The sequence below is a fragment of the Diospyros lotus genome, chromosome 6 (assembly GCF_014633365.1).
Source record: "Diospyros lotus cultivar Yz01 chromosome 6, ASM1463336v1, whole genome shotgun sequence".
NCBI classification, from domain to species: Eukaryota; Viridiplantae; Streptophyta; class Magnoliopsida; order Ericales; family Ebenaceae; genus Diospyros; species Diospyros lotus.
Window position 1 is genome coordinate 8,094,852 of NC_068343.1, and position 11,628 is coordinate 8,106,479.

The window sequence follows — 11,628 nt, forward strand, 5'->3', positions numbered from 1 at the left end:
ATACAGATTCCACTCTTGGTTTTATGGAATCGATAATGACATCTTATCTTCATAATATTATCCTATTATTTTGAATTTTATGTAAATTGTAAACACGTCAGACTATAAATAAGGGTCAAAGACCATTGTAAAAAATGAAAATAAAATATATATTGTTACTTTATCGGAATATCCAGAAAATAGTCGTGGAGTAGGTATCGTTCTAGCCGAACCACATAAAAAGTTTGTGTGTATGTTTTATTTTGTTTCTCTTCTTTGCGTTCTAGCTTATTTTCTCATTGCGAACTTACGAATCATGGTCGGCTTATTATGAAAATCGACAATATCCAATCTTGACTCCATCTCTATTCCACCATTAAACCATAGGCGTTTTCTTTTTTAGGTATAATGTTCAATCTAATTTCAAAAAAATTGATTATTTTTTATTTTTAAATAAGGGGTTAATTATTAAAAAAATGTACTTTTTATTGAATTTTCAATTATATACTAGATTTTTAATTTTTAATATTAGATATACACCTCAATTTCTATCAAATATATGTTATCATCCGATTATTGTTTAAAAGATGTTATTTATTTGTGACGTGTCATACTCTATTGAATGATGATATAATTTTTAAGAAATAAATTAACTAAATAAGATGATTTGAAATGATATATTATTTTTTAAAATCTTTGATCTACTAAATGTAATAGATTAAATTAACTATTTGAGTGATATAGTTAATAATTCAATATTTTTAATAAAATGAATATGCAGAATATTAAAAATAGACGAGATGAAACATTTAAATGAGTTTTTTCCAGTAATTAACCATTTATTTAAATAAAAAGGCAAAAGTGAAAGCGATTCGAGAATGAAAAGCAACCGCTCGCTGATTTGACCCGCCCGAATAAGATGGAAGCAAGTTGCTTGCAGCAGATGACTCACTCGGTACTTCATAGCCACGTGGCCTTCTCTTATATGCCATTCACGCAACTGGCGGTGAACAAACACGCCACATAGTTTATTTCGCTGCCACACGTCAGCTGGGACCTACAGAATCCGCCACTTGCCCCCACGACCAAATACCGCCGGAGGATCCAGATTCCTGGGCCCACAACCGGGGCCGGGCGGAACCTTTCCATACGTTGGTGGGACTGGACAGCACGGTGAAATCTACCGGTCAACGACGGCCGGATGACGGGCGTTAGACGGAACCAGCCAGTGGTCAGGGAATCGTGGGAGATTAGGACTGCGCCGCCGTGACTCCAACACACTTTGGCCGGTTTCCGTCCAGTTCAGTCGTTGACAGATATCTGGATGCGGGCGATGACAGATACGGATGCTAGTGGGGCGGTACGGGTACTTGTGTTTGCGGCACGTACATCTTTTAGTTGCGTCCGTAATTATATGCCTTTTTATGGGGGCTTGATACTATGATCCAACAAATTTAGTGATTGTCACATGTATCCTAAACTTGATTGGCTAGAAAAAAAATTAACTCAAAATCACATATTTAATAGGTTGGGTGATTATCGAGGGATCTCATTTCAGCTACTTGAACCCTGTTCAACTAGCCTTAAAATTGTTTTAAATCACACTTCAAATTTTGATCAAAATAAAAAATATACATATACGAACATAAGAAAGAATTATAACATTTAAATTTAAAATATTCAAAAAATAATATTGAAAACAAATTAAAATTTAATTAAACCAAATTTTTATATTTTAACCACTTATAAACTTAATAACTTTTTTATAAATTAAAATATAAATGATATTAACATAAAATATTAATATATATATGTATATATAACATACTGGAGTCGTGCACATCCAATGCATTTGTAATTTATAGATCGGCTTATATATTTACATTTGCACTCAATTTGTTTGGAATCACTTAAAAAATAAATAAATTAAATTTTATCTTTGATACCCAACTTTTCAAAACTCAATACTCTTTTAATATTGAGTTATGCTACTTGTACATCACTTTGTACATTTTGAGCTATATAATAGAGTATTATGATCAAAATATCTCTAGTCTCTATGTGTCTCACGTGCCTTTATGTGTCTCATGAGGGATTTTTTTTGTCATTAATATACTTTTTGTATAGTCTAAGGTGTACATAAAGGTGTATTAATAATATTTTCTTTTAATATTTTGATTCTATCTACTCTGTCTCTCTTTTTATAATTTTATTTTTCTTCACCTCTTTTATTTATCGATATTTTTTTTATATAACTTTACCAAATAAAGATATAGATGTAAAGCAAATAAGACAATTCATTTATCTTTCTCTTAATTTTTAAAAGGTGCCAACCACTTTGACATATCTTTTTATCTCTTATTTGGATTTCAACTTCATTGATAATGGTGTTTGAACAAAGAGAATTGGATGGGAAAGAGAGTTTGAATAAATGAAAGAGAACTTGTGTGAGAGTTGTTGCCAGTTTACACGGAAACTTGTTAATAGAATTATTATTTGTTATTTTTAAAAATATTAAAGGGCACTTTTGAAATAATCAAAGTTTGAGAGAGCTTCAATTTTGATAACACTAAACAGTGGGTCTATTTATATAATATAAAATAAAATATGAATGTACGAGTAAATAAAAATTTATTAAATCACAGTTGATAAAAATACTAATTCCAACTCTTGTAGAAAATCAATATATACACTGAATTTTTTCCATACTCTTTTAACTTAAACTACTTCAATTGATTAGGGAGAAAGTAACTTTAAAGAAGGGAAAATTGAGTGGAGGGCAGTTTCAAACTTTGAGACATTTTCTAACATACAACATCTCTATCATTTCAGCCACCACTTACATTAAATTAATAACATCTAAATAAATAAATACATACATACAAAGCAAAGAAACGTCGCATCATCAATTGGGAATGCTTGGCCTTATTTTACTTTCTTCGGCAGCACTACGGTCACGTGTCAATGTATCAAGGGACATGGGACATCTGTTGATGGCCAAAATGCGTGTTTGGTTTGGTGCCCACTGTATACGAACTCCGTTGCTTTTGCCAAAGAAATAATAATAAAAAAATTATAAGAAAAGCAGAATGGTATGTGAGGGAAGAGCCCACTTCGGCTTTAGGGCATCTAGCCGCCGCCACCTACGTTTGCTGAAGGTGTTCTTATTATGTACTACTTTCCTTTTAAGCCCCCGTGAGGGCTGCCGTTTGTTCTGATTCCCCCAAGCTGCTCTGACCTATTTTAGACAATTACTTCGCCTTGGGCCTTTCGGCGCACCCTTGACGTGTCGGGCGTTCATTCACACATGGGCGGAGCAAATTCAAAACATAATAATTCTTTATAATGTTTAATTAGGCCACATATAAAATTAATTTTAGATTTAATGTTTATTTATAAAAAAATAATTTTAGATTTTTATATAAAAACATATATTTTTAAATATTAAAATAATATATTAATAAAAATCCTTATATATCAAAATATATATACTTAAAAATGAATTTATTTATAAAATCAAACGAATCCAATAACTTAAATCCCAAATACAATGTATTTACTAAACGAACTCAAGCCCAACTTTTTATTAAGTCATTCTTAGCGAGCAATGGGTAGGAATACATAATTTTAATTTAATAAATACTTTTTTAATTGTTTTGAATTACGCCCAGAGACTGTCGTAGTCACCAAACAAATGAAACTCTTACTTATTTTAAAACCAGCATCACGAGGTCATTGAACTTCCCTTCAACGCCCGAGCATGGCTTCCTCCCGAAATGCCCGTCTTACCCCTCTCTCAATTCCGAGTCCTGTCGTGCCTAGTCTTTACAAACAACATACAACAAGGCGGAAAACAACTAAACGAGACACACACTCGGATCCCAACGACGACGTTTCCAATTGACTGACCTGTGGGCGGTTTGGTAATCTTGGGCAGAGGGGCCAATTTCTCTCTCTTATTCCCTCTTTCGTTGTTAGAGGCCATTCGTTCGTTGTTCTCAGGTGTGTGAGTGTGCCTATGTCCATGTGTGTGCTTGCGTTCCAAGCAGAGCTCGGCCCGAATCGCTTCCAAAAACCCTAGAAAATCGATCATCGCCGGCCTTGAAGACGAAGACGGATGCTTTGTTTCGGTTCTCCGATACGGAGTGTCGAGCCCTAGCGACCATGCTTCGAGGACGGCTCTTTATGTCCCGCCACCGAAGGTAGCTACAGTGTCCCTTTCTTCTTCCCGGATTCTATCTTCATTTCCCTCGCTTTCTGCTTCTCCAAACATCTTTTCCCTCCTCTCAGTTCGTTTTTCGATCATCGATTCATTTTGATTCTCTCTGTACATTCCTTCTGTTTCATTGTACGTTTCACTCTCTCTCGCGATCATTTCCGGCTTTTGCGTTGTCTGTTGACGTTAGATTTCTACCGATTATTGTTTTCCTGGTGTTTGGTGATATGCCACAGGGAGTGTGGTTTGTGGCGAAAATGACCCGGTTTTGTGATTCTTACTATTTATGGTGATTTTCTAGTCTCTCCATGCGTCTCCATTATAGGAACTCTGTCAATTTGCCATTTTTCTGCCTTTTAGTTTTGGCGCTTTTATTGTTTTATTTTTGTGTGATCATTTTTGGGTATAACTACTGAAGGCGATATCAGTAGTGCCTGCTTCAACATATATCGGATAGATAGAGATAAAAATCATAATATTGAGTATGAGCAATTAATGACACTAACTATTATCGGCGCAGCTGTAATATTTTTTGGCAATTTTTTTTTTTTTTTTTTTAACTGTTACTCTTCTCTTTTTTCCTGTCACTAGGTGCTTTCAGATGATATTTTGTTTCCAGCTTATGCGATTCACAATTCTTGAGCGCTTGCAATCTAACCTGTGGGTTTTTGACATAGATGATTTTGTTTTTAATTTATATGTTTGCTTGCTATTTGTTTTATGACGTTCCAAGATAAGTTAAGTTAATGGAAATTCTCGTATGTAATGCCATCTCTTTTGGTGGTTGATTTAGGTTATTGTGCCACGAATTCAAAGCATTGATCTTTATGGTGGTTCTGATACGTACCCATTTCTACTTTGTTGAATGTGGACCGTGTTGCGCAAATGGAATGCCAATTCCGGTGGAATATGATTCATGCAAGTCCTACAAAGGAGATTGTGGTTCAGGGTTTCAGGGTGTATATGTTGGTGATGCAGGTTCAGGGTATCTTTCAAAAAGCCATGTGGCCCACCTAGGCCGTGAGAATGTGTGTGGCAGTTCGAATTCATTCTGCTTTCCTTCAACATTGACTGGATTTTTGCCCAAAGAGCATGCTACCGAATCAGCTGTTCTAGATGCTTCTGCGATTCATTCTGATGGCACATTACCTGCAGGGTCAACTCAAGTAGGAAATAACTCAAGCTGGTCATCCTACCATGGAATCTTTAAGTTATTAAGTGGACGAGCTATTTCCTGTTCTCTGAAATCTGAAGAGGAAATCTGTGATGCTTTATCAGTTCAGACCTCTATTGGTAACCAAAACTGTGTCTCTCCCTGTCAAGGACCTGTACATAACCAGAAGAGACCAAGTCCCAACTTGAATGAGAACTCTGAGATGGTTAAATCAGGATTTATAGATGGTTCATTGTCCTCCCACATTGAAGTTAGCCCTCCTCTGCTTGACTGGGGGCAAAAATATTTATATACTCCTTCCGTCGCTTTTGTAAGTGTGGCTAATACCCATCATGACAGGATGTTATACTTGTATGAACCTTTCAGCACAAATCCACAATTTTACCCTTGCAATTTCAGTGAAGTGTTACTGGCACCTGGTGAAGTAGCTTCAGTTTGTTTTGTGTTTTTACCCACTTGGTTGGGCATGTCCTCAGGTCATTTGATACTGCAGACAAGCTTTGGTGGTTTCTTGATCTTGGCTAAAGGTTTTGCTGTTGAGTCTCCTTATGTGGTACAACCCTTAGTAGGATTTGAAATTTCCTCTAGTGGGAGGTGGAGTAAGACTTTATCTTTGTTTAATCCCTTCAATGAAACCCTCTCTGTGGAGGAAGTAGCTGCATGCATATCTGTTTCTTTAGGTAATGCCTCACATTCAGCAAAAGCAATGTGTAGAGTAGAAAGTCTTCAAAGTTCTGATGAGCATAGATTAATGAACACTGAGGAGTGGCTGGGTGTCAAGGGCAGTCATGTTAACTCACCAGGCTTGGCAATTAGGCCCCATGGAAGTTGGGATATCAGTCCTCATAGCACTGAGACCATAATAGAGATGGACTTCTCATATATATTTGCAGGAAAAATGTTTGGTGCCTTTTGTATGGAGTTGCTAAGGTCTTCACAAGAACAGCCAGATACAATTATTGTTCCTCTTGAAGCAGATCTGGGTAGTCAATCAACCATTCGCCTTGTAGATTCTGTTCCTGTGTCAGTTGAGACACGTGGTTTTTGTGATGGCAGCGAAACCACTGTTATTGCTCTTTTGCTGAGAAATGGTGCTCCTGATCTGTTGAAAGTTATAAAGATTAGTTTAATGGGAGAAGACACTAAACATTTCCAGGTTAAATTTATGGAAGGCTTATTGCTTTTTCCTGGCACTGTCACTCAAGTAGCTATGATTAGTTATATAGTGCCAGAAATTGGATTGCATCATTCTCCCTCTGAAATTCCCAACATGAACTTCAATTGTAGATTAATGATAGTGACAAATGACTCAAGTAGTCCTCAGATTGAAGTACTCTGCACAGATATTGTCAATGTTTGTTCAAAACTAGATTCAGACCACGAATATGGACAATCAACAGGAAAGGCTGAATATAGAAATCCAGCGACAGGATCTTTAGGTGGCAGTGTGCAGTCACCATTGCATATCAAGGTATGCTTATTCTGGACTGTGTTTCTCCAGTTTTTATACCGAGGATTGTTTTCCTGTAGTATTAGCTTCCATATCCATGACCTGATTGATCTTTGTGTGTCCCTTAAAGAATGTTATGGCATTTTCTTATCTCAACATGGGAAGGAAGGATGTGCATAATCTCAATTTTTCATGTTCTGGTCTTAATGTTGTAAACATTCTATAATAGAGTACTTCCTGGGGTGATTAAGAGCCTTGGAAATATTTATTAATTTTGTAGATTATGGGATTACAGTTGATAGCAATGCGAGCTAGTTTTTAATAATTTCCATTTACCTATTTATTGAGAAACTTCAACTTTGACTTTATGCATTCAAAATATATTATGAGGAAAAAGTGACAGATGAGCAGTTATTTGGTACGATTGAAAATTTATGAATTAAAATTTTAGTACTTAATTACTATTGCTGGAAATATTTGAATAAATTTGAGAATAAAGAAAAGGAGAATACTATGTAAAATAAATTTTATACAGTTTTTATGCAGAATGCGTGGGATTATTAAAGAAAAAACATTTATTAAAGTGGGTTATAATTACAAAAATAACATTATCATGTAATATTTGTGGTACTTTCTGTTCAAATTTTGTTAAGATATATCATTTTTTAGATGAGAATTCTCTTTCCATTGAGGCATACTGCATCCAGTGTTACAAAAAATTAAAACTACGAGTCACTTTAATAAATGTTGATAGTTCAGTTTTACCGATTATGTGTTTTTTGATCCCCAGAAATGTGTTTTGTTCCAATACATAACTGCAAAAGTATATGGCATCAAGGGTGAAGTGAAACAAACCACTTCAAGTTCTTTGCCCTTAATGATACCAAAACATAATTGGCTAAATGGTGTGTTGTTTAATTGTTTGAAAATTTTTTAACCTTCATTTATTTTTATTTTTTAACTGTCAAATAATTCATTTTTTTAAGAGGGTTTTTGTAACTTCTCACAGATTATCTTTTGGGCAGTGATAAAAACTTGGTAAAGTGAGAACATTGGTTCAACTCCAAGGGGTGGTCATATCGTGCTCTCCAAAAGTTGGAGGTGAATGTCAGGCTTGTACCTTGTCCATCCACCCTGTCACCCCAAGTATTAACTGGGGAAAATTTTACAGTCTCTCTCTTTCTGCTTTGACGCACCCTGGTGTTACTTAAAAACAGAGTAGTGACCCCATTTACAATAGCTGTTAAATCTTGATGGTGGCTGGCAATGTGTTGCAACTATGCTTAACCTTAGAGAAGGGGGGGGGGGGGGGGGGGGGGGGGGACAGGAGAAGTGTTTTGAATCCTTTCATAATGTTTTCCTGAATGGTTGGGAGAAATGAAAAAACTCTTCAACATGCAATAATGTTCTGCCATCAATCAAATTCATGATAAACTTGATAAATTCACAATAGATGATTTCTCCTTTCTTCCTGGCTTAAGGACCGGAGAGAAAAACAGAAAGAAGGATGGGGCTAGGTTTTTGGGTGGTTTAGATTTCCACTCAAGTAGCGATATGTTCTTATGGGTTTATATGCATATATGTTTTACTTGGCAAAATAAAGAAAAAATTGTCTGTAAGTCTCTTGGATCTCTTCTGTAGTATATTTGAGAAATGAATCCCTTCCTCTTTTTTCCCCCCAAATATGAGTAATGAGGTTCATTTAGAGTCTATTCCAACACAATTAGTATAAAAATTATTGAATATTGCAATGCTATTTGCAGAAAAGATGTTTTGTATTGTGTATCTTTGCCCATGTTTGCAAATGTTTAGTTACCAAACAAAAAAGGAGATTAGAAAATTTGAGCTGATAAGTTCTATGCCTGCTTGCAAAAATGGCTCAGCATCATTGTGCATATCATGATAAGGCTCCTAAGCAGTATGGGTTACATACTTCATTTCATTTGAACGTGCTTGTAGCAGACCAAAGATTTAATAATATGGGCACTGTCTTTCACAATTATACATGATTATTTGTCTTCAATAAGTAACATGCTTTGTATGTAATGTTATTCAAGGCAATAGGAGCAGTAGAACCAGATGAATTGGTACTGGGAAATTGGAAGTCTCAAGGCACTGCATGTGGCTTGTCAGTGCTTGAAGATCGGGAGATTTTGTTCCCAACAGTTCAAGTTGGAACTCATCACTCTAAGTGGATCTCTGTCAAAAACCCAAGCCATGAACCAGTTGTAATGCAGCTGATTCTCAACTCTGGTGAAATTATTGATGGGTGCAGGGCCTCAGCGGAACTTCTACAGCCCTCTTCATCAACTAGTTTGGTCCATAGTGAACGTACATCACCAACAAAATATGGGTTCTCAATGGCCAAGACTGCCATAACAGAGGCCTATGTCCATCCTCATGAGACAGTGTCTTTTGGGCCAATTCTTTTTCACCCTTCAAATCGATGTGGGTGGAGAAGTTCTGCTCTGATAAGGAACAATCTTTCTGGCGTGGAATGGTTGCCTTTGCGGGCATTTGGAGGGTCATTTTCCCTGGTTTTGTTTGAAGGTTCAGAACGAGTTGAGAGCTTAGAATTTAAGTTCAATTTCCCTAGTCCTTTGAATTTCTCTCCTGACATTTTCTATCATTTGGAAGAAGCCAAGGATACCTGTTCCCAGCCATTGTCGAAAGAGCTGTATGCAAAGAACAATGGGGACCTGCCACTGGAGGTCAGAAGAATTGAGGTTTCAGGGACAGAATGTGGTTTGGATGGGTTTGTAGTGCATACTTGCAATGGGTTTGCTCTTGAACCTGGAGAATCCATAAAACTTCTGATATCATATCAGGCAGATTTTTCTGCCGTCAAGGTACAGAGAGATCTTGAACTTGCCTTGGGTACTGGTATTCTTGTGATCCCTATGAAAGCAAGTCACCCTCTGCGCATGTTCAATTTATGTAATAAATCAGTATTCTGGATGCGAGTGAAGAAATTCTCTTATGTCATCTTTGCTGCTTTTCTGATCTTTGTTGCATTTATTTGTGTCATTCCCCAGTTGATGGTGTTAGGCTCCCAGGACTACTTTTTAAAGGGTGGAAAAGGTTTGTCTAGCCCTAGTACGGGGCAAGTAGGAAAACCTTCTCAAGGGCATCACAATCCCAAGAACAGTAATAAATTTTCTGTGTCCTCTAAAGTGAATGGCTTGTTGAGGTCATTCAGGGAAAAGGAACCCTTAACAATTAAGCCTATTAATAGTGACCCAGATGGCCAAGGTTTCGCCTTAGAACATGGGATCAGTGCTCAACATGTTAAGCAAACCATGGGAAATCAGAGAGAGAGTAATGATTTGATGGATGCTCAAAATGAAATTGCATTTGGATCTTGTGCTCTGCCAGACTCTAGCACAGTTGAGACCTCTGATATTTGGGAAGCACCAAAAGATGGTAAACTCAGAATTAGGATTGAAAAGGACAAGAGACGAAGGCGAAGAAAGAAAAAGGCTTCTGGAACAGGACTAACAGGAGTCTTTGAAGTTTCCAGCAGTCAAAGTGGAAATTCTACACCTTCGTCACCTTTGTCCCCAGTCACATCTGTTACGCCTAAAAGGCTGTGGACCGTGTCTTCTGATTCAGCTAAATATGTGGAGGCTCGGGACAAATTTGTTCAAGTGGCTGAACGAGGTTGCGAGAAGAGTTCAGGCATCAAATCTGCCTGCAGGGCAAACATATTCGAGCCTGAGGTTTCTATGAAGTATTCTAAGGAAAACACTATTTTCCTCACTCAAGAGAAGCCCTCTGAACCAAGAAAATCGGCTGGTAAAGCTGATATTTTCCCTTCTGCCAGCTGCCCTTGCAGTAGTAGGTCTGCCACCAGTTTGGCATGCCCTTCTCCTTTTATGGGTACAACTGCTATTGCTCCACATGCCCGGGCTCCTGGATCTAAACTTTATAACCAGAAAACAGTTGAAACAGAAGAAAAAATGGGACCCGATGACCAATTTAAGTATGATATCTGGGGTGATCATCTCTTTGGACTTCATTTGGTGGACAGGTCAAAGGAGGTCTCTGCTATGACCTCTAGGGTTACAGAAAGTCATTCTGATAGCTTCTTTGTAAGGGGTCCACAAACCCTCATGAGAAAATCTCAACTAGAATCTGTAAGTTGTTCTTATGCAGAGCCTTAATGAGAAAAATGCTTGGTAATTTTACAAGTTATATTCACATCAGAATATTCTTCACTAGCACTGCTGAAGTTTCCCAGTCTTTAAAAGAGAATTGAAAAAAAGAGAATCAAAAAAGAAATACCATCTCTAAACAGTTCTTACCCTCTGCCTTTTTATTTGTATTTTTATTTTAATAATTTGGTTATATGATGTGTCATAGAGATGAGGATGTTACAATGGATGTGTGGTCATACAAGCAAGAATAGAACTAAAAGTGAAGCCTATAAAGTTGTAGTGGCTCCTATTAAAAATAGGATGTGGAGTACATGATTAAGATAGATTGATCATGTGAAATGAAGACCAATAGAAACTCTTAGTAAGGAGTGTGGATGAAATGAAAAACATTTTTTCCAAGAGGTAGATAAAGATCAAGAACTTTGTGGAAAACTCTCAAGTATGATATGAGTTATAAGGGCTTTAAAAAATGACTAGATAAAGATTAGCGAGTTAGAATTCACAGAATTGACCCATTTGGTGAGATTTAAGTCTTGATATGTTGTTTTTGTCATATGGTGTTTTTTTCCATTATTAAAGAGTTTTTAAAACTAATTCACTCATTGCCTTTTTGTTTCATTCATTTCTCCTATGTTATTGCTGTAATTCCATC

At 36.6% G+C, this 11,628-nt stretch overlaps 1 protein-coding gene across 2 annotated transcripts; it reads left to right on the forward strand.

Annotated features, from left to right (window-relative positions):
• Positions 1 to 3,768: 3,768 nt before the first annotated feature.
• On the forward strand, positions 3,769 to 11,122 carry LOC127804600 (uncharacterized). 2 transcript variants are annotated; one of them, XM_052341474.1, is made up of 4 exons: positions 3,769 to 4,181; positions 4,787 to 4,855; positions 4,989 to 6,840; positions 8,877 to 11,122. In XM_052341474.1, exons 1-4 carry the CDS (start codon positions 4,144 to 4,146, stop codon positions 10,980 to 10,982), a joined length of 4,065 nt encoding a protein of 1,354 aa, XP_052197434.1. In that variant the 5' UTR covers positions 3,769 to 4,143; the 3' UTR covers positions 10,983 to 11,122. The 2 variants fall into 2 exon arrangements, with proteins under 2 accessions (XP_052197434.1, XP_052197435.1); XM_052341475.1 differs by lacking the exon at positions 4,787 to 4,855 and having other exon boundaries at positions 3,772 to 4,181.
• The last annotated feature ends 506 nt before the right edge of the window (positions 11,123 to 11,628 follow it).